At 36.7% G+C, this 25,989-nt stretch overlaps 1 protein-coding gene across 8 annotated transcripts in view; it reads left to right on the top strand.

Annotated features, from left to right (window-relative positions):
- LOC112988498 (peptidyl-glycine alpha-amidating monooxygenase-like) overlaps positions 1 to 25,989 on the top strand; it is a 148,078-nt gene that overhangs the window by 110,212 nt on the left and 11,877 nt on the right. For 6 of the 8 annotated variants that reach the window (XM_064500297.1, XM_064500299.1, XM_064500296.1 and 3 more), the window contains 6 exons: positions 11,566 to 11,871; positions 17,435 to 17,564; positions 23,321 to 23,437; positions 23,929 to 24,001; positions 24,536 to 24,743; positions 25,430 to 25,630. In XM_064500297.1, coding sequence (XP_064356367.1) covers positions 11,566 to 11,871; positions 17,435 to 17,564; positions 23,321 to 23,437; positions 23,929 to 24,001; positions 24,536 to 24,743; positions 25,430 to 25,630 — 1,035 coding nt within the window. The remainder of the gene's footprint in view (positions 1 to 11,565; positions 11,872 to 17,434; positions 17,565 to 23,320; positions 23,438 to 23,928; positions 24,002 to 24,535; positions 24,744 to 25,429; positions 25,631 to 25,989) is intronic. The other 2 variants (XM_064500298.1, XM_064500300.1) reach the window with 1 other exon arrangement.

The following is a 25,989-nucleotide window of genomic DNA, read 5'->3' as shown; positions in this document are numbered from 1 at the left end:
CTTGGGAGCAAGCGAAAAACCCCAACCTTTGTGCACACCCATATGTGCGTGTGTGCACGCACACAGAGGCAAATAAATACTTCTGCTGAGGTAAAGGCTATAGAATATATTTTCCATTTATGGTCTGGCATGAAAAACTCCATATGAGAAGCTTATCTTCAAGACACAAATCCACGAAAACTCAGGCTTTGATTAGTTCTACTGCTGCTGAGCTGTTGCTTAGTAAATTCAGCCTTTGATTAGCTCTGGAGATAGCACTTCAATGATTGTTTTTTCCATAACTCTTGTGTTTTGCCTCACATATTTAAAAGAAGATTCTTTTTTCTTTCTCTTTTTTTTTTCCTTGATGACTCATTGTGGCAACTTCATTTTTGCCTTCTTAGTTTCAGATAACTGAAATAAGCACTGTTACTTCTGAAATGCTGAAATACTGTTAAATAATGTCCTGGAAATACTTACAAATCTAGTGAATAGAAAAGATAAAGGGATGATCAATGAGACAAAGTTTGGTAGTAAATCTATGCATTTGCCTCAAAACAAGTTTTCCCTGAGTGGAGGAAAAAAAAAAAGGAGAGAGAAAAAACAAAGCCTGCTATATGAAAATCTCTCTGCTAAGAATGTTTATATAGAATGCATATATAATTGAATGAAAGAATATATTGAATATTGAATGAAATGAGTATGTATATAATACATAAAATTAAAGTAGAATTACCTATGTGTAGGTTTAAAAGATATATTTTCTTCTGTGTACAGTCAGTTTGTTATATTGACAACTCCAGGAGTTACCATGGCTTTTAGTGTGAATTCTCAATTCACACGTGAATCTATTCTGCCACCTTTGCTAATCAAAAGCACGTTAATAAGCCATGTAAATATGTTGAAATAAATGGCAGTGATCACAAAGAGAGCCATCATTCAACATGAGCAAAGATGACAAAGCTAAATTCCTTTAATGTTAAAATTAAACAAAACTTACCTTAATGAAGCCGACCTTGTTATATGGTTTTTGAAGCATCAATGACACTGTCAGATGAGGAGAAACTGTTGATAGAAAGCTAATTATTATAGCAAATGCAACTGACGGAGACATTTGTGCATATTTAAGTGTTCCCTGTTCCTGCAGAAGCACGAAGTGCCTTCTCTTCAGCAAAGTGGATATTATTTATATTTATTTTCTGTTCATCAATACAAGCTTGAATAGATTGGATTCAATAGAGTACTGAAAAACTTATCTGTTCATGGCATTCACCGTACTGTCTGCTAGCTATCTCTTCTTGTGGAAAAAAGGCCTCAATGTGTTTCATTCTGTTTGTTCAAAACTATCCCTGCTGTAGTCTGTGTGGCATAGTATAATCAATCTTTCTTCTCAAAGGTTAACGCGAGCTACTACATTCCCAAGATGCAGTGGATATGACAAAAGTACAATTTGTAGAAGGAAAACAGTGCGTGACCTCTGGTAGTTAAAGGTCTGCAAACACCTTCTGTGAAGCAGAGTAATTCAGCAGTGGTGTTATGCTAACTAAAGAATTATAGGTGGTGTGCTGTACTGAACCAAAGGGGCTACAGCAGTTACACTGCCAAGACACAATTTCCGTAGAAGAGTATTTATTTAAAAGATGTGAATGTATGCAGTAAAATACTTTTTTCAGTCATTTGCATATTTGAATAATATATGCTAGCTACTTTAAGTGAAAAATAAGGTACATAATTGACCAACATTTATTGTAATGGCATGGTTTTGTTTTTTGTTTTTTGTTTTTTGTTTTTTTTTTGGACTAGCACATACTACAAAGAGCTAGGTTTGTTTTGATAGACAAGCAGTAAGGCACCTTTTACTATCAAGATAGTCAGGTGCTGTACCTGAAAGCTGTATAGACACAATGAAAGGAACTGTGTCTTAATGACAAACACAGAAGATATAGGTGATGATTAATCAAGTGCTCGTTATTGCCTGTATCTCATTTTTGTGCATTAGATGTAATCACAAACTTTCTTTTGAAGCAGAAAGGGCAAGTATTTTTTCTAGTAAAGCAAGTGTAATTAAACAGTTTTTTAAAAACTGTCAAGGCTGACTTGAACTGAAAATTTGCTTGCAGCACAGAAAGCAAAAATGCTAACCAAAAATTAGATTAGACTTTTGTTTCAGAAAGGCATGTGCATACACATCCATTTGTTATTTATTTACACATACACAAGGAAGAAAGAGATGGGATTTTCATCTCGCTTGTGCTATTAATGTTTACTGTAACAGTAACAAAAGTACACTCTTGGTTGTGTCCAGCTTAAGATACTTAAGTTACTACCAAAAAAGCAGCTTGTATATTTTTGCCTCTTGTGATGGAATGTGAAGCAGAAGTCAGGATTGCCATTCTTTTGCTGTCAGTATTGGCCAGTTGTACCGGCAATATACTTTTTCTCAGTTCCTGCTATTTCCTGATTTGCATGAGCACAAATTATCCCAGGAAATCAAATGGTGGAGTTCAGTACAGGTATGCTTAAGATCTGTCTTTTTGAATAACCCAGTTTGGCTCATGTGACATCCGCTTTCCACAGCCATGTTTTTTAACTGAAATCTCATTAAGCCGCCTACGTTTAATATTACAGTTTGAGACCAGCAATCAGAAGTTTAGTTTGTATGTTTTGTATGTATGTTTGTTTACTGGTGTCCAGGTGGTGAGATGGGTGGTATAGAGAAAGACCCCATAGGTTGTCTGCTTCATTGTTTCAGAGATTAGAAAGTGTCCATGGTGTAAGGCGGTTTAATGCCATCTCAAAAAAGTGTATGTTTCCCTAGTCTCCATCGCAGAGTTACTCAATGATTCTAGGTAACTGGGTACCTGTGAGAAGTCTGATTATTTTTCTGATCTGTGCTCATCTTTCAGGATGGACAAAACAACTGAAGCTAAATCTTGTTGTAGTGCTGCATATACACGGTTCCTACTGAAACTGGCTGTAGTTATGATTTGAACATATGGGGTGTAAAATAATGTTAAGTACCCTGTAAAATCACACTTTGAGATGTTTCAAGGTGGGTACCCAAAATTAATGCATGCTAAATGACAGTTCTGGCTGTAATCTCTAGCAAAATAGCAGTAGTAATGGCCCTTGCTTTCACAGGACAGGTTGCGATAATGAAGTAATTTAGCATAAGTGTTTCATAAACAAAGATGATAGAATAGAAATGGAAAGGAGAAGTCTTTCTGTTCATTTGAACACTTGTTCGGGAGTGCTTGAGGATATTCTTTGAATCAGGTTAAATAAATATATAGTGACTGCCTGTTGATTGTATGGGGGGGGTTCTTTGGAAAATAGTATGGATCGTGTAAGAAGAACTTATAGCATAATGCATACAAAAAGGGTGCAGAATTACATTTGCACATAATTGTGTTATTTATTAACTGTTAGATGCCTGACTGATATTTAATTATTTTCAGTTGGTATGTGTACACATGTACATATGCTTTTCCACAACATTTTGGTAACACTGCTGGAAATATTTTACTAGGCTGTGGCTGAATCTGAGTAGAGAAAGTTGAAATGTCTGTCCAGTGTTGTGTATTTTTCTGTAAAGCTTGTTACAACACAAATGTACTGAACAAAGCCTTTTGCATCTGGGATAGAATTTCCCATTGATTAAGATGAGAGGAGGAGGAATAGCTCTCCTTCCCTTTCTTTCATTTCTGTTTTGTTTGTATCTTAAAAAAAAAAGTGGAAGAGAGTCCTTGGTTTTTTGTTCTCCTTCGTGTAATATAGCGATACTGTGTATTCCTGTCGTAGTATTAAATAGCAAGACCAAGGCAGCAGCATCAAACCATTAGAGTTGATGTATGTTTTGTGCCAGCACATATAGCCATGAGTTACAGTGCTTTCTGAAATAAATTTGGCGTAATTCATCTTAAAGGCTTAGCTTTGCTCGTTATTGTGTGTGGTCATAGGAAAAGAGAGGAGTTCATTATGCTAGATGGTTAAAATTTCTTCTGTTGATGGAGAAAGAATGAGGCTTGAAAGGGAAGACAAATTTGTGTTCCAGCACTGACGTGGGATACCTAGATTGAAGTGTTAGAGGCAGTTTTAGATTAATGGCAAACACCTGAGAAAATTTTTGGAAGTTTTCCACCTTGGGATGCTTTTTTTGGTGCTAGAGGTTTGATGAGGTCTGTTAAACAGTATAAAAGTAAGAGAAATGTGACTGAATTAAACCTTGGAAAAACATGCTACTGAAAGATGTTAAAAGCAACATTTACACTTAAAGAAGTAGAATTGGGAAGACTGAGAATTGCAGAAAGCATGCCTAAGCAGTAGAAGAACAGAATAGGCATGAAAAGAAGACATTTCAATTTGAATGTTTCAGTCTTCACTGTTTTTCATCTGACTTATATTCTCTCATTCTTATATTGTAGATGGACTTTCCCTGGTTATTTTCCATGATGTTAAAAGGCTAGGTAACAATGAACAACTGCAAAAACTGCTTGTGATATAAATAACTTGTCTGGAGAAATGGAAGTTGACACTGAATTAATACAGGAAGGGTTCTGAGAAACGATTGTGGTTTTGATGGATATTCCAGTGAAATCATAGCACAAATATGAAACACACCAGCAAGGATGGATATAGATAGATAGATAAAATATGTTTAAAAAAAATTTATTCTGGACAAAATGTTTTCTGTTTTATATAATTTAAATGTCATTTCTAAACTAAAGCATGATGGTGCTAGACCTTTGAAAGAAACATGTTGAAGATTGCAGAATGACTCTTTAATAAACATAGTCTCAGATATGTTGCTTTGTGTGAAGAAATATATTTGCAGGTATATTCATACTGCATGAAATAAAAATTGAAGGTGAAATGGGCATACTCTGTGCCTGAACTGCAGAAGTGTGTAATCTACCTGAATGAGGACAGCAAAATCACATATAGTAAAACCAGTGTGCTTACTGCTGATCATTTAGAAGGAGCTGATAAATACTTTGCATTGTAACAAAATGATCAGTGCTTGTTGTTATTGGTGAGGAAGGAGAGGAAAGGAAAGGATAGGGCAGGTGGGAAATTAGCAAACTTGTTGTCTGTATTTTGTAACAGTCAATAATGTATTAACCATTATGGTTGTACATAGCCACAGAGAGATATAATCTCTTGCTGCCTGCTAACTCTTAATTTAAAATATTAGAGAGACTTAGTTTTTCAGTGCTTGAGTAAGCGCTAAGACAACTTCTGAAATAGTACAGGAGGTCTTAGCTAAGGGTAAGAGTATAGAGAAAGCAGGGAAAATATACAGCAAATACACCTCTCCTGACCAAATAACAAGGATACATTACAAAAAAAATCTAATCCTGTGAAGAACCAACAGAAGCTTAACTTGCTGTGCCAATACACTTCTGAAGTTGAGAAAGCACTGACTTTTGACTGCAGACTGAACTTCAAGCAGGCTTGGGACTTGATCCTCAAGTTTTGATTGTGAACGTACCCTAAGGTTGATGAAGAACTCAAATCTATACCAAAAAGTAATCTTAAGTGAATATTTTCACTCTTCAAGTGGAATTTTATTTCATACTCTCTCCTACTTTTAACTCTCTCTTTGCTAGTTATGAGATCCTTTAACCTAGCAGGTTTAAAAAAAAAAAAAAAAAAAAAAAAAAGAAGCAAAAGATTAAATCAGTATGGTTAGGACTTGCATGAAAAATGATAGCAGACTAGACGCCATTTTGAAAGTTATTTTGGCCCATTATGTCAAACTTGGTCCAATGTTACTTCCAATAAATAGATAGTAGAATTTATTCACTTTTGTTATGCCTTTCCATGTTTTTGACCCCTCTTCCATATCAGCAGTGTTGTGTTATATATGCCTGTTAGGATCAGCTTACTAGCTTCATCTAGGAGCTCTAGAAGTCTTTAACAACACAGTAAGTGAAATTTCTGGTTTTGATAAATATTTGGGCAGGGTGTTTGGATGTAAGGGTAAAATATTCAAGATATTTGCAGCTGGATTTCCATTTCTTCATCAGGAAGATGTTCTCCAGTTGAAGGACATATTCTGCTATGTGATTCTTAACATATTTTGTAGGCATTACCTGAGATTTTAGGTGAGCCCAAGTCATTTGGACCTGATTTCAGCCCATCTGAAAAGGCAAAGTACTTGCTATTCTTTCCTGGACAACAGGCTACACAGAGGCACATCCCAATAAGGAAAAAAAACCATACTGTCTCTGAATGCATTCCCATTTTTATTCCTGGATAGTTAGGAAGCTTGAAGCTAACTATGAAAAACTGTCCCTTACTTCCATCATAACAGAACTGAGACAACAGAGTTTAGTTTGGAGGGACCAACACACTGCCTCCATGTCAGATCAGTCATGCTCCAAAGAGGTGATTTTCAACAGAAGCATTCATACTCCAGTTAACACCAACTGAGCTGCAGCAACACACAAACATCCTTTGTAGTACTGGGACCCTTGTCAACGCAGAGCACTGTCAGATTTTTGCTCAGGACCCTGTCAGTTCTGGTTATTTCCCTGCAAGATACCATTTTGTCAGAAGGTCTCTGGTCAGAAGGTTGCAGTGGTGGCTTGGCATTTTGAAAGCCCATTTGGTTTGATTCCTGACAAAAACCTAAAACAGTCAAGGACAGACTTGGGAGCCTATCTAGACTATCTCAGGCACTGCATAGGCCTTGTTAGACAAATGCATATTCTGGAGATGAGGGTTATCAGACCGACAGGGGTGTTCCAGTCTTTTTTCCTAAAAGGCGGTAAAATTATTTTTCACATCTGTATATTGACGGCTGTGCATTCATACCTGCCTATGCGTATAAAGGAGGGGGATATGTGTATATATGATGTCTGGACTACCTGTTTTGCCTTCCTATTGAAGAAACAGAATTAAGTAGTTGGGGCCATCAGAAGGGGTAATCCTGATGACCTTTTACTCTAGCATGATACTAGCAGATTTGCCGCGGAAACAGTGCGTGACCAAACAAAGTCTTTGCACCGATCTGTAACAGAGCAATACTCTTACTACTAGAAACTCCTGTAAGAAATGTTTGTTGTGTTGTTAATGATGATAGCAAGTGTTAGATGGTTTTTTTTCCATAGGGAAATTGCAGTGGAAAATGTTCCTGTTTTATGGGAGTTCGGGGGCTGCTTATTTTCCAGAATGCTTTCCTAGGTGAGAACAGACAAACCTATACCATTTTCATGGCCTAAACCTGTCAGCTTCTGCCAGGCTGGCTTTGATTGAACTTCCCCACCTCTCAAGTTGATCTTGCAGCACTGTGGCCACATGCTTCACCCAGGCTGGGAATCGACCCATCGAACAGTGTAACTGCTGGCTGTGTGAAAACCATGGACAGGGGCTGTTGTCTCCAAATGGGGAAAATCACAGTAGAGAGCTGAAGAATGTGGACTGTTTCCAGATCTGGACAGTTCAATACCATCTGGCTCCTAGCCAGACCTTGGTGGTCAAGTTACAAAACTGTTGTACTGCCATTAAATGAATCAGGTAACTAACTTTTATCAGGTTGAGGTTCAGCTCAGTTTGTGATGAAGTCACTGATAATATGATTTTATTTCGTTGTATAGCTGTTTTTCAAAGTGCTGTTCTGTAAAAGAATTTTCCTAGTATATAGAACATACCACAATAGAACATAAGTTTAAACTTACTGGAATATGTTTTTGTGTTGTCGTGTTCTGGAGATGGTGGTCTTGATAGCTATTGCTTCATCCAGAACAGAGAGTAAACTCTAGCTATTTGTAGCTGATCACCTTATACTGTATTACATAGAGGAGAATCCTGGGAGTTAACACAAGATAAGGAGTTCATGTATGTAGCCTCTCTAAAACTATCAGAGTCAGTCAGCTTCCCTGCTTTATTCCTGAGATGGCACTCGGTACCAGAAGATAATAAATTATGCGTGCTAGAACTTTAATTATTTCAACAGGAGTAAGCAGTTCATTCCCCCATGTCTTTTTCTAGTCATATCCAGGTATTCTAAAGGTCAAGCTATCTCAACTCAGACAATACCAGATGAATAACGCAGTATGTCTTGCTGGTATTCCTTTCCCAGTGAGTATTTTCACTTCACCAGAGTGCAAGCAACAGCTGTTCCAGCTAGTACGAGACATCTGTATGATAGTAACACAGCATCATGTTTTGATATTTGCTGGATATTGCTCCGCAGATAGTAACTGTTAATCAGAGGCAACATGAGTCTGCTGTTTTCCAGTTATCGATGATGAATTTTGAACTACTTCTTGCAAAAATGCTGCTCACAAATGTATTGGTATCCAGCTGGGGATCACAAAGGCAGTTAAAAGAAGTCGGCCTCAGATAATATGAGCCTCCATTCAGATGTGCAGAGTTTAGGGAATAGTTGGTTACATTCAGTTATCAGCAGTTTTCAAGACATTATTTCCCCTTTTTGGATCCAAATCCATCCTTTCTGCTTTGCAACTACTGTGAGTAGTGTCAAGATGCCAAGAAATTGGCAGAGGACTTCAGCCTCCTGTTTGTACAAGCATGAGGAGCTGTTGGGCAGATATATAGGTCTCATGGACCTTATGAACTTAAGATGTAGGGATGCCAAATTCACTTTCTCAAAGAACCGTATTTACTTACAGCACAGTTGCAGAGTAGCTGCACTCAGACCGCTTTCAGTCTCTCAGGCACACCTGTTTTCATGCATTCATACAGTTCCTAAAGCTTCCGAAGTATCCAGGTTACAGCACCCCTGCTTACTAAAAGCATTGATAGGGCAAGCCCAATTTGGAAAATCTTTTCCCTTGGGCCCTGCCAATAGTCTATGATTAAAGTGATTCAGAAAAAACAAGGTCTGTCTTATTTATTCATTGCTTGAAGGTACATCATACTCTGAGCAAAGGGATAAAATATGAAAGGTCTTTGCACATGTTTTCCTTTAGCTCAACCTTAATCTTCCCTTGCAAGCTTTAAGTTTAATTCAGCGACATTACTTCCATTTGAGCACTGGAAGACAGCTTGCTTGCAGCAGGTTCTTATCTTTTTTCTGTCAGAGACTCATCTGTAGCCACCTCAAACCTACTCAAAACACCTCACTCAACCCTCCAATATTTATGAAGTTCTTATCTCTTACGATGGTAGGCTCACTGTTGGGAGAAAAGTAAGTCTGATCAGCCTGCCTGCAGACAGGTAGGAGCAATCTCCAATTAATATATCTCCCTTAAAGACCACTGGAATTTTCCCTGGAAGTACCTTATCCTTGCAATTGTTTAATGGTGTGTGGGATGGGTCGGTTGGTTGGTTGGCGGTGGGGGTCTTTTGTTGTTTTTGTTTTGGGTTTTTTGTTTTTACATCAACAACGAGTACTAATGGTAAGTCAATCACTCTGTGGCAGCCACTGCACAAAAAAGAGTAGGTACAATGTCGTTGGCTCAAGCAGAAAGCTGGTAAACTTTTTTGTTCAAACAAAATGAACATGTGAGTTTGAGTTAGGAACCTGATACTTAGGTACAAAATACAGCAAGTTGTTCTTACTGAGACCAAGGATGACGAACAAATTGGTCATTTGAATTGGCTGTTGATGCAGAACCAAGAGTGAACTGTGCAAAAAGTATTCAAGTTGCTTTAAAAAGGTGCAATGTTTAAAATACCACCAGGCTTGCTGGTTTAGGGAGATTTTCTGGTTACGTTAAGCTTTTACCATTCAGACCTCTCCTCTGCAAATGGTGGCATGCAGAGAGGTCAGTAGGCTTTGTTCATCTGCTGGACTGCACTCATGAATGAAACCAAAGCACTTATGAACTTGGTTTAATTTTTAAAATAAAGCAAAAAAACAGATAAGGCCAGTGAAGAGTACTTTAATTCTGCATGTGGTACTCTAGGTAAAGGAAATTCCAAGTATGTTCCTACATCAGCGCCAATTCCTGGCTGCTTTAAATAGAGACTACTGAACCTGATTAAAGTAATTATAAACCTTTCTCAGAATAATTATGGTTTGCATCCAAAGCTTCTAGCCTGTCATACTTTTCAAATGTCTGGATTTGTTCTGAATCAGCAGTTGGACTAGTTGAATGCCAGTATTATGATTATGAAGCATACTAGCTTAACAAATTTTTCTCTGATCTAATTTGCTTTGTTCATTGAAATTGAAATTGGCCCTATTACTTCTGTAATTATTTTCTGACAGAAGTTTTCACCAGGGATATTTCACTTTCAAGGGCAAGGAGTGGAAGCCTAGTCAAAATCATTGAACTAGGACTGTTTATAAACATGACAGAACCTCTTTCGGTCATTTTTAGAAGACTTAATATCCTCTCTCCCAAGCTGCTAGTGATGGTTTGCTTTGAGGGTCTTTTTGGTTGTTTGTTTGTTTGTTTTTGCTTTTTGATGAGGTTTTTTTGGTGAAAGTTTATAGTTTTACTTCTCTATTAAAACTTTTATACACCCTATAATGAAATAATACAAATTCTTAGCTATGAGTAACTTGTACTTGAAATAAAATAAAGTATAATTATTTAGATTAGCTGCAAGTGCATATTGGATGTCTCTTTCCATTCAGATGGTGTAATTGCAGCTGGTTTAGTAGTTTAAGGCAGCCAAGACACTTGGTTAATAAATGCAAGCTGGACACCTGCTGGTTAGTAGAAAATCCAAGGTGAGGGATATACTTGTTATCGTTTAAATCCTATTTCCAGGATTAAAGGGAGACTGATTTGATTAAAACCAGTTCAGACAGTCTGAAATTTTTGTCAAGAAAGTAGGGCTTGTCGATTTTGTGCACTTAATTTTGGGGGGGGTGGGGGGGGGAGGGGGACTGTTGTTCTTGCTGAAATACCTGCTGATTTATAAGAAAACAATAGTGATAACTGCTTTGCTCACAAGCAAGTTGAGAAAATATTGTTCCCTGCATTCCCACCTGATGTTGTGACTGAGGGCTATTACTATTTTTGGGGGGAAGCAGGGTGGTTCTATGATAGTTTCATGAACTGAAAATGTAATAGACCACTGTTGTGTTTAACAGTCTTCTCTCTGCAGCATGTTGTATGGAATCTATTTGCAAGTGTGAGGATTTTTCTTGTAGCCCAAGCTTTATGTGTGATGACAGATTTAAAGAAATATATTTTCAAATGTATAGCTGCCTCTTACTGTTTTTATAAGTGAATAAATTGATGAAACTGTAGAGTTTTTATCTCTTTGTTGTATTAAAAAAGCTCTGCAGTAGTCTGATAATCCAGATTAATCTCATTATAAATACTGTTTTCAGAAAGTATCCACATATGGGGGGTTTGGGTGCTCCCTCCCTGGAAAATACCTGTGCTGGGTTGTGATTTTTTGATGTCAAAATGTCAAGTAAAAGTGGACATTTATATGTAAATCAAACGTGATGAAGGTTAGATATTATCTTTTCATACCACAGCCTTGGCTCATTCAAATTCATGAGACTGAAGCAGTCCCCTCTTAAACTGCTTCTGACAATGACCATTTGAATAACTTTATTACACTGTACTTTGCTGAAATTTTAGAAAACTGTGCAATCTATTATAATTGTTTTTTTCCCCTCTCCTCTCATCTTTTCTCTTTTCTGTGCAGGTGATTTCTATTCACTCCTTTCCAAGCTGCTAGGAGAAAGGGAAGATGTTGTTCATGTGCATAAGTATAACCCTACAGAAAAGGCAGAATCAGATCTTGTAGCTGAGATTACTAATGTAGTCCAAAAGAAGGATCTTGCCAGAGAGGTCACAAATCACGATGAGAGGGGCAATGCTATTCTTGTCAGAGACAGAATTCACAAATTTCACAGACTAGAATCTACCTTGAGGCCATCAGAGAACAGACGTTTCTCTTTACAACAGCCTAAACATGATGAGGGAAGCTGGGAAAAAGAACATACAGGAGGTAGGTTAGGAGTTAATTTGAAATAATGAAATTCAGTGTAAGAGCTGTGATCCACATTAGCAAAATCTGAAGGGAATATCAATTGATATTTGAAAGTATTTTACACGAGTCTTCCTAATTATGAAAATGGTCTTCCTCTATTTTAGAGGTATTTTAGTGGGAGATTTTATCCCCTTTTATGAAGAAAGAATGTATACAGATGGGAAAATCCCCCTACATTTTGGAACATGGAGTATTTTTTCCACTCTCAAGACTTCTGCTTAACAATTTGATATCAGTTATGCTCAAACCAGGTAAACAAAGAAGGATATAGTTGTCACAGAAAGGGAGGCATTTTCTTAATGTAGCTATTGTGAAATGGCTCACTGGGGTAACCTTTTATATTTTATAAGTTGTTTTCTGATGACTCGGTTTGTCAGATAACAGATTTTGTAAAATTTATATTTTCTAATCCTATAGGCTGTTTTTTTCTTATTTAGGAAGAGTGGTAGTTAATACTGAAATATTCTTCAGAAATAATATTTTGTTCATATTGGCTAGCCTAATATTCCCTGACTGGCTGTTTTACTATACCAGGATAATAATTCGTTCCCTTCAGGTTTCTATGACAGCAAAAACCATAGAAGTATTGTATTTGTTTTACTTGCGTTTTGGTCTTTGTGATATTGATTGTGCTTAGTCTTACTCGCTAATGTGGAAAGCCAGATAATACAGCATGTGACAAGTATCTCATAAGAGAAACGGATATGCATGCATGGCAGTCATCAGTATATGTGAGGTGTAGCAGCACATGCTTGCTTTTATGTTGCTTGATGTTTCCAAGTGTTTTGCAAAAATATGTATCATTCATCATCCATTTGATTTTTATTTCAGTTCTAGGTATTAACCTGTAGCATCTCTGCTTACACGAGATTCTGTTGTAGTGTTCAAATACGGCAAAATTCTGGGTGTATATTTAATCAAAGACCAAAGATGAGGACTTTCCAATGTTACGTTATGCTAGCTGGTTTAAATGAGAGCCTGCCAAGCGATTGGCATAGAGGCAGAAAACAAGTGGGATGTTGTCATGTGCCTGACATAAGCGTAAATCATAAATAACTCCATGAGCGACTGGCATTACCCAAATGTTTGGAAGAGTAATGTGTATGTATTTCTACAAGACCAGTTTCTTAAGGTGAGCCTGAAAAATGTGATGCAGAGAAAGGGGGGAAAAAAGTTAGAAACTGCCTTTCTGTTTTAACTCATTGAGAGGAATGAGTGTCAGTGAGCTGAATAAATGCCTTAGCTGGCACACAATATGGCAGAAATCCTGACTGTAGAAAAGAACAGTTTACTATGTTACCCTAGTAGAGAGATATTCTTTTTTTTGAGGGGGGTGGGAGGGGAAGGCTAATAAAAGTACATCATTTAAAAGATTATTTAAATTGCAGCAAAAAGCAGAACTGAAATGATCTTAAATATTTAGCACTGAAAACTTTGTTTTTTAATTTTTGTAATGTTAACATTACAGAAATTCATAACTGCAGAAGCTGTCGGCGCCATCTTTTGGCAAAAGGATACTATAGCAATAAAAAAAAATCTTCAAGCACATGTTCAGTTTCTGTTTTGGGAAATATTTACATATTAGAAGAAAGAACTCTGCTTCTCTAACAGACCTTCTCCTTCAGAGGAGGAATTGGAATGCAAAGTTGTTTCAACTTGTTTAAAAAAAATAATCATGCCCTCTCATGAGACTGTATGTGCAGTCTTTGATATATTAAATTCGTAGGCTAGATACCAGTTTCTGTTACCAAGAACTTAAAAGATTTCTAAATATCTTTGAAGATCAGATCCTAGTTTCTGTTAAGGTATAGCATTCATTTATTTAACTGTTTAAAAATTACCAGAATTAAAGTAGTTTAGTTTTGTAAATATCCCAGTTTTTCTCATTTAGCTAGCCTGAAATAACAAGCGACCAATATATATAATCTTATAATCTTACGTTTATAACCTTGTACTCCTGCTCTTACTGCAGCGTTGTTATATTATGACTCTGTGACTGGCCACTAACCAGTTGGTAGGTTGTTCAACACTGGTGCAATTGATGGGATTATACCTTTTAGTTACAGCAAGCAGTGTGATTTTTTCCAATTTTAAAAACTCCTTTGTGTAGTGCTTACTTACATTTGTCAAAATTTAACTGACTATTCTGACTGGCGCGAATAAAAACCAACATGAATGAAGTTTGTGAAGTCAAGAGCTAACAAGAGCTGCCAGGGATTTAGGGACAGTAAGTTATAATTTATCAGTAAATAGAGGATTTATCCTTTCACTTGTACAGAGATTAGAGGCTGATTTGCATGTTCTAAATCTATGTAGCTTTATTGAATCAAAGGAATTACTTTAAATTGCAAGACAGAAGACCTGGTTCTTGGTTTAGAAATCTCATTAGCAACAAAACCAGTGATTTAAAGAAAAAAAACAGTATTTGTAAATCATTTTAATGGGAAAAAGTATTTCTATTTAGTTCCATGTGTAACTGTTTCATGGTCTGCTCAGTTTTATAGGGAATTAATTATCAGTCGTAGATATATGATGTCTGAATTTAATAACTAAGTTTTTTTTAAATAGCAAATTCCCCTAAGTTGTACCTGTATGGAAGGACTTTCAGTATGAGAATTGCAAAGGGGAAAGAAAAAATAACAATAATAAACCAATTTTGAAAAACTGAGAAAATACAAAGGTTGTAATAGGGCTGGGATTTTTGTGACAGTATTGTATTTAAGCTATCAGAAATATTTGCCTCCCTACAATGTAAGTATAAGGATTTCGCATCTTGTGATGTATGCCTTCTGGGAAACTGAATTTTACAAAGGCCAAAATTTTGGCTTTCTACATTTAGCCTTTTAATTTTTTTTCTTTTTTTGGTAAAGGCTCAAAGGCTGAGGAGCAGTGTAGCATACATGTACAAAAGTTTTATGCAGGGTAGCTTAGACCGATTTTTGGATGAGCAGCTACCAAGCAGACACTAAATTTCCATCCTTTTGCTCCTTTCAAAAATGACACTGTCTGTGAATGCACCTGGTATTGCACCTGCCATTACCAACTGAACTGTACAGAAGTACTGCAGCTTTTATGAAGATGTATGATTTTTTTCTTAATGATTCTTCTAGCTTGGAACTCTTGTTTTACTAAAATCACTACACAGTAGAGTTTCTTCTGGGTGTTTCTGATAATTGCCTTGGATTCACTACAGATGCTGATTTTAGGTTTGTTGCTAGCTAAGGAGTTTCTCTAGCACCTGCTCTACCTATGGTATGTGAAACTACACGAGTGAAATATATCTTCTAGTCCATGGTAGCTTTTCAGCACTGTTTTGTCTTTCCCTATGTAGACTGTGGGAAATAGCTTTCCCTGACCCCATCCTTGCTGCAGTCCTCAGCTTGTCTCTCTCCCGAGTAAAACGGAAGCGGGGGAATGGTTATCACAGCAGCTGGATTGCATGATGTGACCTGCAGATTTGGGGGTGTCGTGTCCCTTTTCCTTTTTCCTCTCATTAGAAGATCACTTCCAACTGAGCCCCCTCAAACTGCTCAGGTGCTATGTCTTAACCTCTGTGATTTGCCTAGTTTCAAAGCACAGGTGTTTTGGCATGTTGTAGAAGGGGATACACGCTGCACATAGTGAGGTGTAGAAGGGGATACACGCTGCACATAGTGAGGTGGTGCCCTCGTGGTTGCTTTTGAGGATCACAGCAAAGCACAAACTCAGGGCCGAACCAAAGGGCGCAAAGTGCAGCATGTGCTGAAACACGTTGAATGCTAGTGGAATACTATTACTGTACGAATACTATTATCATACTACTATAGATACCTATGTAAAAAGCCTGTAAGTCAGAAATACCTGAATTAATCTGAACTAACTTGCGTCAAAAAAAAAAAGAAGTGAAGGATTTTCTAACACGCAGAAGACTTTATTTGGATTTTGTTTTTTTTTTTTCTTTTACCAGAATGAGTGATATGACCATATTAGCCCTGCCATTGGTGGGGGTTTTTGGGGAGGGTGTGTGTGGGGGATACAGTCCAGCTATCTTTCAAAAATGCCAGAGCAAACCACCCCCACTTCCCCCAAGCAGCATGTTAAGCAGTCTGTTTGGGTGAAGTGGCCAAAACTTTGCAATTTTTTCAAGTTCTAGCCTTCTCTGTATGGACCTTTAATCATTTTACATGAGCACTAGATGAACCACTTTGAGAGAAAGGAAGCTGCCTTTTGTCCTGTGCCCTCACTAGGTCTTCCTTCCTCACTTCCCAGCTCAGTTCTTCCTTTCTCCCTCGAAATTGTTAGTAAACATTTGAAAGACTATAGGGAAGATTCACAATAATAATAGTAATAGCCATCAGTACTTTTGGTTTCTATAATACTTTAAACTGTAGCCTTGGGAGAAGCAGAGTTGTGTCTCCACAACTGCAAATTTCTCCTTTCACTTGCCATCACTATTAAGCACTGGACCCTAGTTTTTTTGGGGGGTGGGGGCATCAAGGGAAAAGAATGCCCTTTTTTTCCCTATTCAAATAAAGAGGTAAAAGAAATACTGAACTGCTGTGGAAGAAGCAGAAAGGCTTTCAGGGTTTTGCTCGTCTCACTTTTCTCCTCTCCTCAAAGAGTGTTAAGGTTTAAGGACTCTACACACAAGAAGTATCCACCTTTTAGTAGTGGTTCACTTGCTAAATACTGTGCTTTTGATATATAGTGTAAAAAATCAGATATGTGTTATTCAAAAACTACTCAATATTTGTTCTTAAAAATAGTGTGCTAAGAAATAAGCAATGGCAGGTGTTCTACCCTGCTTGATCTCTTCTTTAGACATCTATTTCCTATTTATGTATATAATATTATTTGACTTAGGATATGAACACTTACTAGAGCTAATGGATGTGTTTGCTGTAAGAAATGTCATAGGCAAAATTCACAGAATTACCATTTTACTTGTTTCTCATCACTGTTTTTAAATTTTTCTTGCTTTCCTGTGTTTTTTTTCTTCTTTATGTTAAAAGCTTTTTAAAAAAAGCAAAGTCCTGAATCAACCCCTTCTGATATTTAGGGGCTTCAGTGATTCCTAGTTTGTTATACATTTTTTTTATTATTAAATAAACACTGATAGGTTAATAATAGAAGTATCTAGATTTGCCTGCTGATTTTGAATGGTAATTGTATGTTTCCACAGTCTTTCAATATAGAAAGTATTCACACAGCTCCTAAGACAGACATCTAGAGTCTGTGCACCTGTATGCTGATAAGATGGAGAAAAGAACAGTCAAAAGTGGTTTTGAAGTTTGTCACCCTGTACATATCGGGATGCCAGTGCTTGTGCATGAGATATGCTTTATTATGTTAAAATAATGCTTGGAATTAAATTGCAATGCATTGATAGAAATACTGCATGTAATAAAATGTCCGTACGTTCCCCAACAATCTTTGCACCAAAAGCCAGTTAACCAATTTTATGGTTTTATGTAAATAAATCATATGAATGTGTCTTTTCTTTTTTTCTTTTTCTTTCTTTCTTTCTTTCTTTCTTTGATAGATTTCCACATAGAAGAGGTTGTCGACTGGCCTGGGTTAAACCTCAAACTGGGCCAAGTTTCTGGGTTGGCCGTGGACCCTGAAAATAACCTTGTTATCTTCCACAGAGGTGATCACGTTTGGGATGAAAAGTGAGTAGATATTCCGTGGAGTGACATGTTAGAAGATCAGATTGGTGTATGCTGTTTGTGTTTCTTCTTGAAGAAAAGAATATACAGATTGCAGTTCCTTTTCCATTTAAGTTGAGATTTATTTGTACTTTGGCTGAAAGTGCCTTCGGGAAACTTGTAATAGAAGGGGTGACTGACAGTTTGAAGATTGTGGGGTTGCTAGATCTTTAGACAGTAAGAATGTGTCTCCAGAGAAAACGTAGTATGTTAGGTCCCAAAACTGTAGAACCGTGTTAATGTGATCTTCACCTAAGTTAGTTATCCTTGCTTCTCTATATCTTTCAGCAGGACTAATTAGCCTGGAAGAATGATGGTTTAGTATAGTATACTACTTGAAGGACCTGAGCTTGTGATGTGCAAAGCTAGCTCTAGTATAGTTTCGTTTTTCTTACATTTATTCTCATTGAACAGAACTGGGATGTTAGAGGGCACTTGCTCGAAAAAGATTTTGATGTACTCAGTTGATGAGACGACATTCAGTATCTCAAAAAAAAGTCTAGACATTATAATGATGATTTCTCTAGTGTTTATGAAATAATATACCCAAAGGTATATTATTTTAAGAATAGATTCCAAATAAGTATGATTTATATAGTGCCCTTCTATCTATGCATTTTAAAACAGTATGTTTTACTTTTAGATGGACATTTTGGAAAAAATGCCATGAAATTGTAACAGAACACTGGGAGGGAATAATTTTAGCTTGTAAGAGAATATTATGCAGTCTCCCTCTTAAATATGCTTTTTTCTTTTTATCTTCGTACTTATCTACTTTTTTTTATCTTAATTTATTTAATTCATAAAGTAACTTCTGAAAAATGGGGCAGTTTTCTCAAATTTATAATGACAAATGATGCTTTAGAGTACTGTTTTATGGTAATTTTTTTTTTTTTGTTGGTTTTTGTGGGGGGAGGGGGAGTGATAAATAACATAATGCAGGAGATAAGGCAGTCGTTTACGTCTCTTGTGCATTATATCAGCAATCTCTCCAGCTCAAGTGTATACAAATATAGACTGTACAATTTTGAAAGGATGACGCATATTGCAACTTGTATTACTCAGACCAGGTAAAAGCTGATACTGATTTGGCTCTTCTCATCCTCCTGCACATGAACATAAATGCTGTTCTTTGTGTCATTGAAGAAAGAACTGAATCAGAAATGTTTCAGGATAGACTGGCAATTGTGTTTATTTCTCATTTCTAAAATGTGTATTTTGGGAGTCTGACAGTAGAGAGATACCTACAGCCCAGAGCACAAAACTGGAATTTGAGACCAAGCAGTGTGTGGAAAACTTAGAGTTTAAAAACAAACAAAAAACAACCCCCTTCCCCCCTCCAAACCTTCTAAACAGTTGGAGTGCATTTATTAGTAAATTATTTCTGCCGTATGTAGTGCGGGCTGACCCCATATAAGATTTACAGCTGAAACTATTAGAAGTGGGAAGGGAGCGGGCAGAGTGAGGAGACTCACTTTGGGGAAAGGAGTCAGTGGCAGAAAGCAAGATCAAAAAAACAATTTTATTTAAATGAAAACATGATCTGTTTAAGAAGCTTCTTTCTGTCAATTGTTAGTTATCCTGAGTACTGTCTGAAACGTTGTTGTTTTACTATAACCGTATGGGTGGATTTAGCACACATTAGTCTGTACATCAACTCTGTCTTGAAGCTTGCTGTATTTGCCATGATGCAGTGATTGAGGCTGGAAGAAAGTGAAGTTGTCTGACCTTGTGAATATGATCAGAAACATTCAGACCCAGATATGTAACCAAGATGGAGAAGGAACTGTTGTTATCTGAAGTAAATGTCTGTTATGTCCCTTCCGTAAAGACATCCATACGTGAAACCCTGACTCTTCTCAGGCAGGTTTCATTCCACAAGTCTTACCTTCTTCCCCTTCCGCTTGTGGAGCACAGTTGATAAATATATGGGAGAGTTAGTGCTAGGAAGAACTTTTAGATCTGATAGGCTACATAAGTGGCCTACAGAAATTTTAGAGTTTTGTGACTTTAAAACAGTGTATTTGGTAAACACAACTGTGCTTAAGCCATGTTGCTCGTCTTCCAGATCTTGTGGCACAAAGAAGATGCATCCTTTTGTGTGCTCAGTCAGCAAGCCTTCCCTTTTCATTTTCAGCTATGACGTGGGTGCATGAAATACGCTAGAGACCTTTTCATGGGCTGTGCTGAAAAGGAAGGAGTATATCTGTTCGTATTTTTCAGTAAAAAGAAATAAGAAATGGTTATTCGAGGGGTGACTATTGAGTTTGGTTGGGGGAGGGATAGGAAGATATCAGCCTTGTAAGTTAATGCTTATTATTAGCTTGCAAATACGCAATTAAGTGAGTATATAATATTCCTTAGCAAATCATAAATGTGATGAATCTAGCCCCAAGGCCCAGAATTTTTTTCTGTTTCAGTGCTTCACCAACACAGTATAGAAATAAGTAAACAAATTATCTGTGCTATTAGACACTGCAGAAATGTTGCCAATGCATTATTAATACATGCTATAAAAGCTGGATCCTTATTCAACTAAATGTAGCTGAGTGAATGGTCTGTGCTGTTTTATAATGCATCTTTAGTCTGGTATAGAACACAAAAACAGTTATACAATGTCAGGCCTATAATATAGTAGCAGCTTTTCAATTGCTTTAACATTCCTCCTGTGAATGATTTTTAAAGGAGGAAAAAAAAATTTCCTTTTAAATGAGTCATTTTCCTTTACCACACAGTCTCCTCCATTACAGAACAGTGTTTTGTGCTGTATGCAGCACATGCTATTCAAAGTGAAAAAAAATTAGAACTATTCAGCCAGTTGAGCAATGAATTAGTTGAAAGTTCTTCTGGATTTTGTGATGAAAAATGTATGTTATTTATGCAATCTATAAAAGACATAATAAAGAATATAAACTGCATTCCTGGAAGTCTGCTATTGCATTCTTAACAAGCAACGGCTAGACAGGATAATTTAGGCTGAGCACAGTGCCGCAACAATGATGGATATCAATCAAGAACAGAGCTCAGGGTTGTGCTTTCCAGGGCTATGGGATCAGGTGGTCTGTCTAAATTTAATATGTAGCCCATAAAGGTTTTGTATTGTGGTAAGCCACCAGCTGAGAAGGTAGAAAAATAACAAGGGAGATATACTGAGGTTTGAAATGAGAAGTAGTAACATATGCGGCATATTTTAGATGTGCTTTGATTTCAAACTGCAAAACCTTTTAGAAAATCATGCTGAGAGCAGAACAATATGGCATGTAATAATGAGCTGTTCAGTTTTTATTTACTTTTTTTTAAACTAGCAGTAGTCAGCATAGTTTGTGTCCTCCTTTATCAGTTGAAACAGAGGAACGCTGATTGCTTTGGAAACTGGTCTCAAACCTGAGGAAGGAAAGAGGGACTGTGATTCTCTAGCACATTACTCTTAAGAAAGGAAGCATGCTACTCCTGGACAAGGAGATTTCACAGGGAGAAGATATATGAAAGACCTCTCCCGTAACTTCATTTGAAAATCGCTAGACCTTTTCTGAAAATACTACATCATCTCACATTTATACTAAAAGCACTCAGTTCCCAGAAAAGGTAGGTGATGGTGAACAGGGAATGCTTCAAACATGAATAGGGCTGTTATTAAGATCCAAAATCATAACAAGGAAAGATGACACAGTTTTTAAGCTGTTTAGCAAGTCACTTCTCCAAAGAGATACCGTCTTCTTTTCTGGGGGTTTTGTACAGTACCTGTCAGTCGGTAAGATTCTGTTTTGTGATTAGTTGTGCTGATTAATAGTAATATGTAGCTTGCACATAGCTTGAGGCTAGATAGGATGAATTTTCGCTCAGTTTTGTCTTAAGTGACTCCATTAATGTGGGATAGACTGAAACATTTTAGCAAAGATAAATCAGGTTTGCAAAAGTATCTGTCATGCTGCTGTGGAAAGCAGAAAATCATCTGTGAGTTGGAAGAAAATTCTTGGCCCCAAATCTAGTTCTTTGCAAACATCCATAAAGTTACAACATTAGCTAAGCATCTTAGGAAATTATGTACTGCTACCGAACATGAGTTTAGTCTGTCCAGTGCTGGATTTCCAGTTGTTGCCATCCACTCCTAGAATAAGTCCTTAAGAGTATTAAACCCCTGGATCCCTGTCATTTACTGAAATCGAGCATGGAATCGGGGGGGGGGGGGGGGGCGGGCAGAGGGGAAGGGGATGTGTTTTTTAATAAAGCCATTTAAAACCAAGAGACCTTGTCATAGGCAGTGACTCTCAATAATCATAACGAATGAAATAACTGCAGAACCGTGGTCAAATAAGCAAATTAACATCACTAGGTTAATGTGAGCCAGCACTATTTACCCTGCATCTCCTTATAAGAGTCTGACAAACAGTTCTGAGGAGGGCTTAGCAGAGAGTTAAAGTAGCTATCACCTTGTGCATAACCGTTCATAGTAAAAAGGATTTATTGATTTCAATCAGAAATTAAGTAGCAGTAGATAGTTACTGTACATAATGGTAATGTCTAAACATTGCTTTTTAATTGTAGTCTGCAGAAACTTAAACATTTCATATATTTTGCTGGTTATATATGAAACCAGAATTGCTTTTCCACTTTGAAAATTCTCAACACATGAATATTTAATGTTATGGAGAGGATAGGCTGCTAGGAGTGTACGATATAAAGTTTTAAAAGCTTTATTCATAGCCTTCGCTGTTACAACAAGTATATTCTTGTTTACCAACTTGCATCAATCATGGTTGGATTTCTCTTAGGAGATTAAGAAATTGAGGGTGGGAGAGGGGGAGCATGTCTTGTATTCAGGCATTTTAGTCCACAATCAAATACCATTTTCTAACATTTAGACTTAAATTTTGTTCAAAATGTGTTTACATGTGCTATATTTACTTTCACTGAATGCCGAATGCATATTTCAACAGGTTGGAACAACAGCCAACTCTTTTGTAGGATACAGATGACTGAATTTTTTATTCTTTTTTAGGTATATGATAATTTTATGTCAGGTAAAATGTCTTCTGGAAAGTTAAGAAAACCGAGCTCTTAACTTCTGAAATAAATGCTAAAGTGTTTAACTAAATATTGTTTTTTAATATCTCTTATGTACATTTTAAATTGTACATGGAGTTGTAGGGGAAAGAAATACACATCATATCCCATAGCCTCCAAGTGTACTCTGAAAAGAGTAAGAACCTTGGGACCTTGATGTTACTGTAGGAAGCTCTGGCAAAATACTGAACTTTGTTTTTTTTTTTAAAAAAAAAAAAAAAAAAAAAAGAAAAAGAAAAAGGTGGAGGGGAACACAACAACCCCAAAACCTCAGGTAATACTAAGTTTACTAATTCATACTGATAATTATGCCTTGACGATTATCTATGTTTTTAGTTAGCTTATGTTGTTTCATGAATTCAAGGATTGTTTGTTTGATTGCTTTAATAAGAGAAAACTTAGCTTTGTCTTAACTGTTGCTGTGTTGCTTTGGTGCTTCTTTATTGCGGAAGTCATAACCTCGGTAGGAAGATTGGGCATCCAACAGTAGAACTCTTGCATGATCACACAAAAGTATAATAAGGTTTATTTAAAAAAAAAAAAAAAAACACACGCACGTACTGGAATTAGTCTACAAAACTCAAGCCTAAGCTGTATGTGGTGTTCATCAGTGGAACATGCTAACACTTGTTTTGTATTCCAATGTTTTTGTGTAGCTCTTTTGACAACAAATTTGTTTATCAGCAACGAGGAGTTGGACCAATTGAACAGAACACCATTCTGGTGCTGAATCCAAGTAATGCTCAACTGCTTCATTCCATGGGCAAAAATCTGTAAGTTGTTTTTGCTGTTATTTTTAACCCTGGAGAGTCCCCAACGCCTTTCTTGTTTGTAAGTTATGTTGCATGACTGTAGCCTCTGACTTTATTCAGTCAAAAAAAACCAAACAAACAAACAAACAAAACAATGACTAACTAATAAAACTCATTTGGCATCCTCACCACCTCTGCTTTCTAGCAATTCATATAATTTCATCTGCTAGCCAGATTAACAGAAACACAGATCTGATGAGTATTGTATATTGTCCTTAAAGATACCAAATGTTAGCCCCAGTGAGGTACCAGAGATGGAGGGAATTCCAGAGCTGAGATTCCTGTTGAGAAAATTATATTTATAGAGGTGTCTTCATTAAATGCTACATGTTGTTAGCATGTAGAGCATTTGGTGACCTGTAGATTAAAAAGTGAAATCTTGAAAACCCTCCTTTAAATCATTCTTCCTGAAACATGTTTTTAACTTGATCCCTCTCTATTTGTGTTTGCAGATTTTATTTACCACATGGTTTGAGTATAGACAAAAATGGTAACTACTGGGTCACTGATGTAGCTCTCCATCAGGTACGTTTTTGAAGCTTCGATGCCAAGACCTTAAAACTTTTGCCAAAGAAAATTTTTACATTTTCCCAGAGATTTGATACCGGTTATTTAGCTAGGGCTGTTAAGATGCACATTCAGAATATGCCTGAAGATATTGACCCTCATGGCCCTAGTGGAATAGAGGTGTGTGGAGTAATTTGTTACGTGGATGTACAGAAATAAAAGTTGCTCTTCTAAAACAATCTCTCCTCTGTAAAAGAACAGATTATTCTGCTACAGCTGTGCTTGGCAATTCCTGCGTTCACATACCCTGAATGTGAAGCTAAGCCATTTACAGTAATCACAGGATATTTTTATTTTATGCAGAAATTTCCTGGAATTGACACTATTATAAAGCTGATAGTAGATTTCATAGTCAATATGTTAGGGTCATGTTTTGTATATACATTTATTTTATACAAAATAATAGATATATTTTCCATAAACAGTCATCCCTCCTGTATATCATCTTCCACAATTGTGAAACCTCTTATCTTTTCCCATTGACTAAAAAAGGTTTTCAAATTGGGAGCAGATGATAAAGAACCATTACTGATCTTAGGAACTGCTCTGCAACCGGGCGGTGACAAAAATCACTTCTGTCAACCAACTGATGTGGCTGTGGATCCGATCACTGGCAGTATTTACGTATCTGATGGCTACTGTAACAGCCGAATCGTTCGGTTCTCTCCGAATGGGTTGTACATCCAGCAGTGGGGAGAAGGTACGGTCAGAGCTCTTGGTACTTAACTGATACTGCTGCTGTCGTGAAATCGTGTTATCATGAACCACGAGATTGTTGATGTTTTTCTTATTTAAATCTATTACTGTAATACCTTCAAGGCCCTGACTGAGTTTTGGCCTTGTCTCTGCCTTCAAATTCTCTTGCTTCTGGTTATACAGATAGACATAGTGGGTATTTTTATATTCCCTAAAAAATAGTTTTGAACAGTTTGTTGGCCTGCTTTCAGCACAAGTATTGGCATGTCCTAGCTTATCAATAAAATGTTTTGACTTTCAGAAAAACTTTTAATTGTTTTCTTTAAAATTGGATGAAATAGTATGAGATTAACTTTTTTTTTCCTTTAGGCTTATGCCATGATGGCATCCATCTAAAATTTTGTGAATGATTACATTTCTGCCTGACTTAGACTTATGTATCAGGCATTATGCTACTGCAAGTATTTATAGAGAAATAACTAATTCATAAATTCAGATTTTACAAAGACAACATGGAAGAGTGCCATAGTTTACCTAAATGAATAAAATTGTTAAGGGGAAAAAAGCAAACCAAGTGAGTTTATTCTTTTCCCACAATTATGTTGCATTATGTGGAATATTGCTATTTCTAGGCAGAGATGATAGCTTCAGTGTGTACCTTAACACAAATCTGCATGTTTTGTATTACAGAGACTTCTTTAGATGGAGCCAAACCTGGGCAGTTCCATATCCCTCATAGCTTAGCCCTGATCCCTGACTTCAGTCAGCTGTGTGTCGCAGACAGGGAAAATGGTCGAATCCAGTGCTTTAGATTAGAGACTGGGGAGTTCATAAGAGAGATCAAGCACAACTCATTTGGAAGGGAGCTGTTTGCCATTTCATATGTTCGAGGTAATTGCTTTTCATGTTCTTCGGATTTCTAGCACTTGTTTACTGACAGTATACCACAATATACAATGTTATTCCATTAAGAGTGCTATCATGTATCTTACGTAAGATATTTATTCTCTTTCAAAGGTGTGCTGATGTAATGGAAAATTTTAGATCTTATTTTGGGAAGGAGAAGGAAAAAAAAAAAGCTTAGCATATAACATCTACTCCTGAGAAATGATTAATTAGACTCCATAAATATGCTGTCAACAATAGATGATACTCTTTTGCTTCTTAGTGATTACGCAGTCAAATAATTAGTTAATAATAATGTTTTAAAATATTCATTTCAAGCTCCATTGAAGAAAGCAAAATAAAAG

This window comes from Dromaius novaehollandiae, chromosome W (assembly GCF_036370855.1).
Source record: "Dromaius novaehollandiae isolate bDroNov1 chromosome W, bDroNov1.hap1, whole genome shotgun sequence".
Classification (NCBI taxonomy): Eukaryota; Metazoa; Chordata; class Aves; order Casuariiformes; family Dromaiidae; genus Dromaius; species Dromaius novaehollandiae.
Note: the sequence above shows the minus strand (reverse complement) of the source record. Positions and strands in the feature narration are given on the sequence as shown.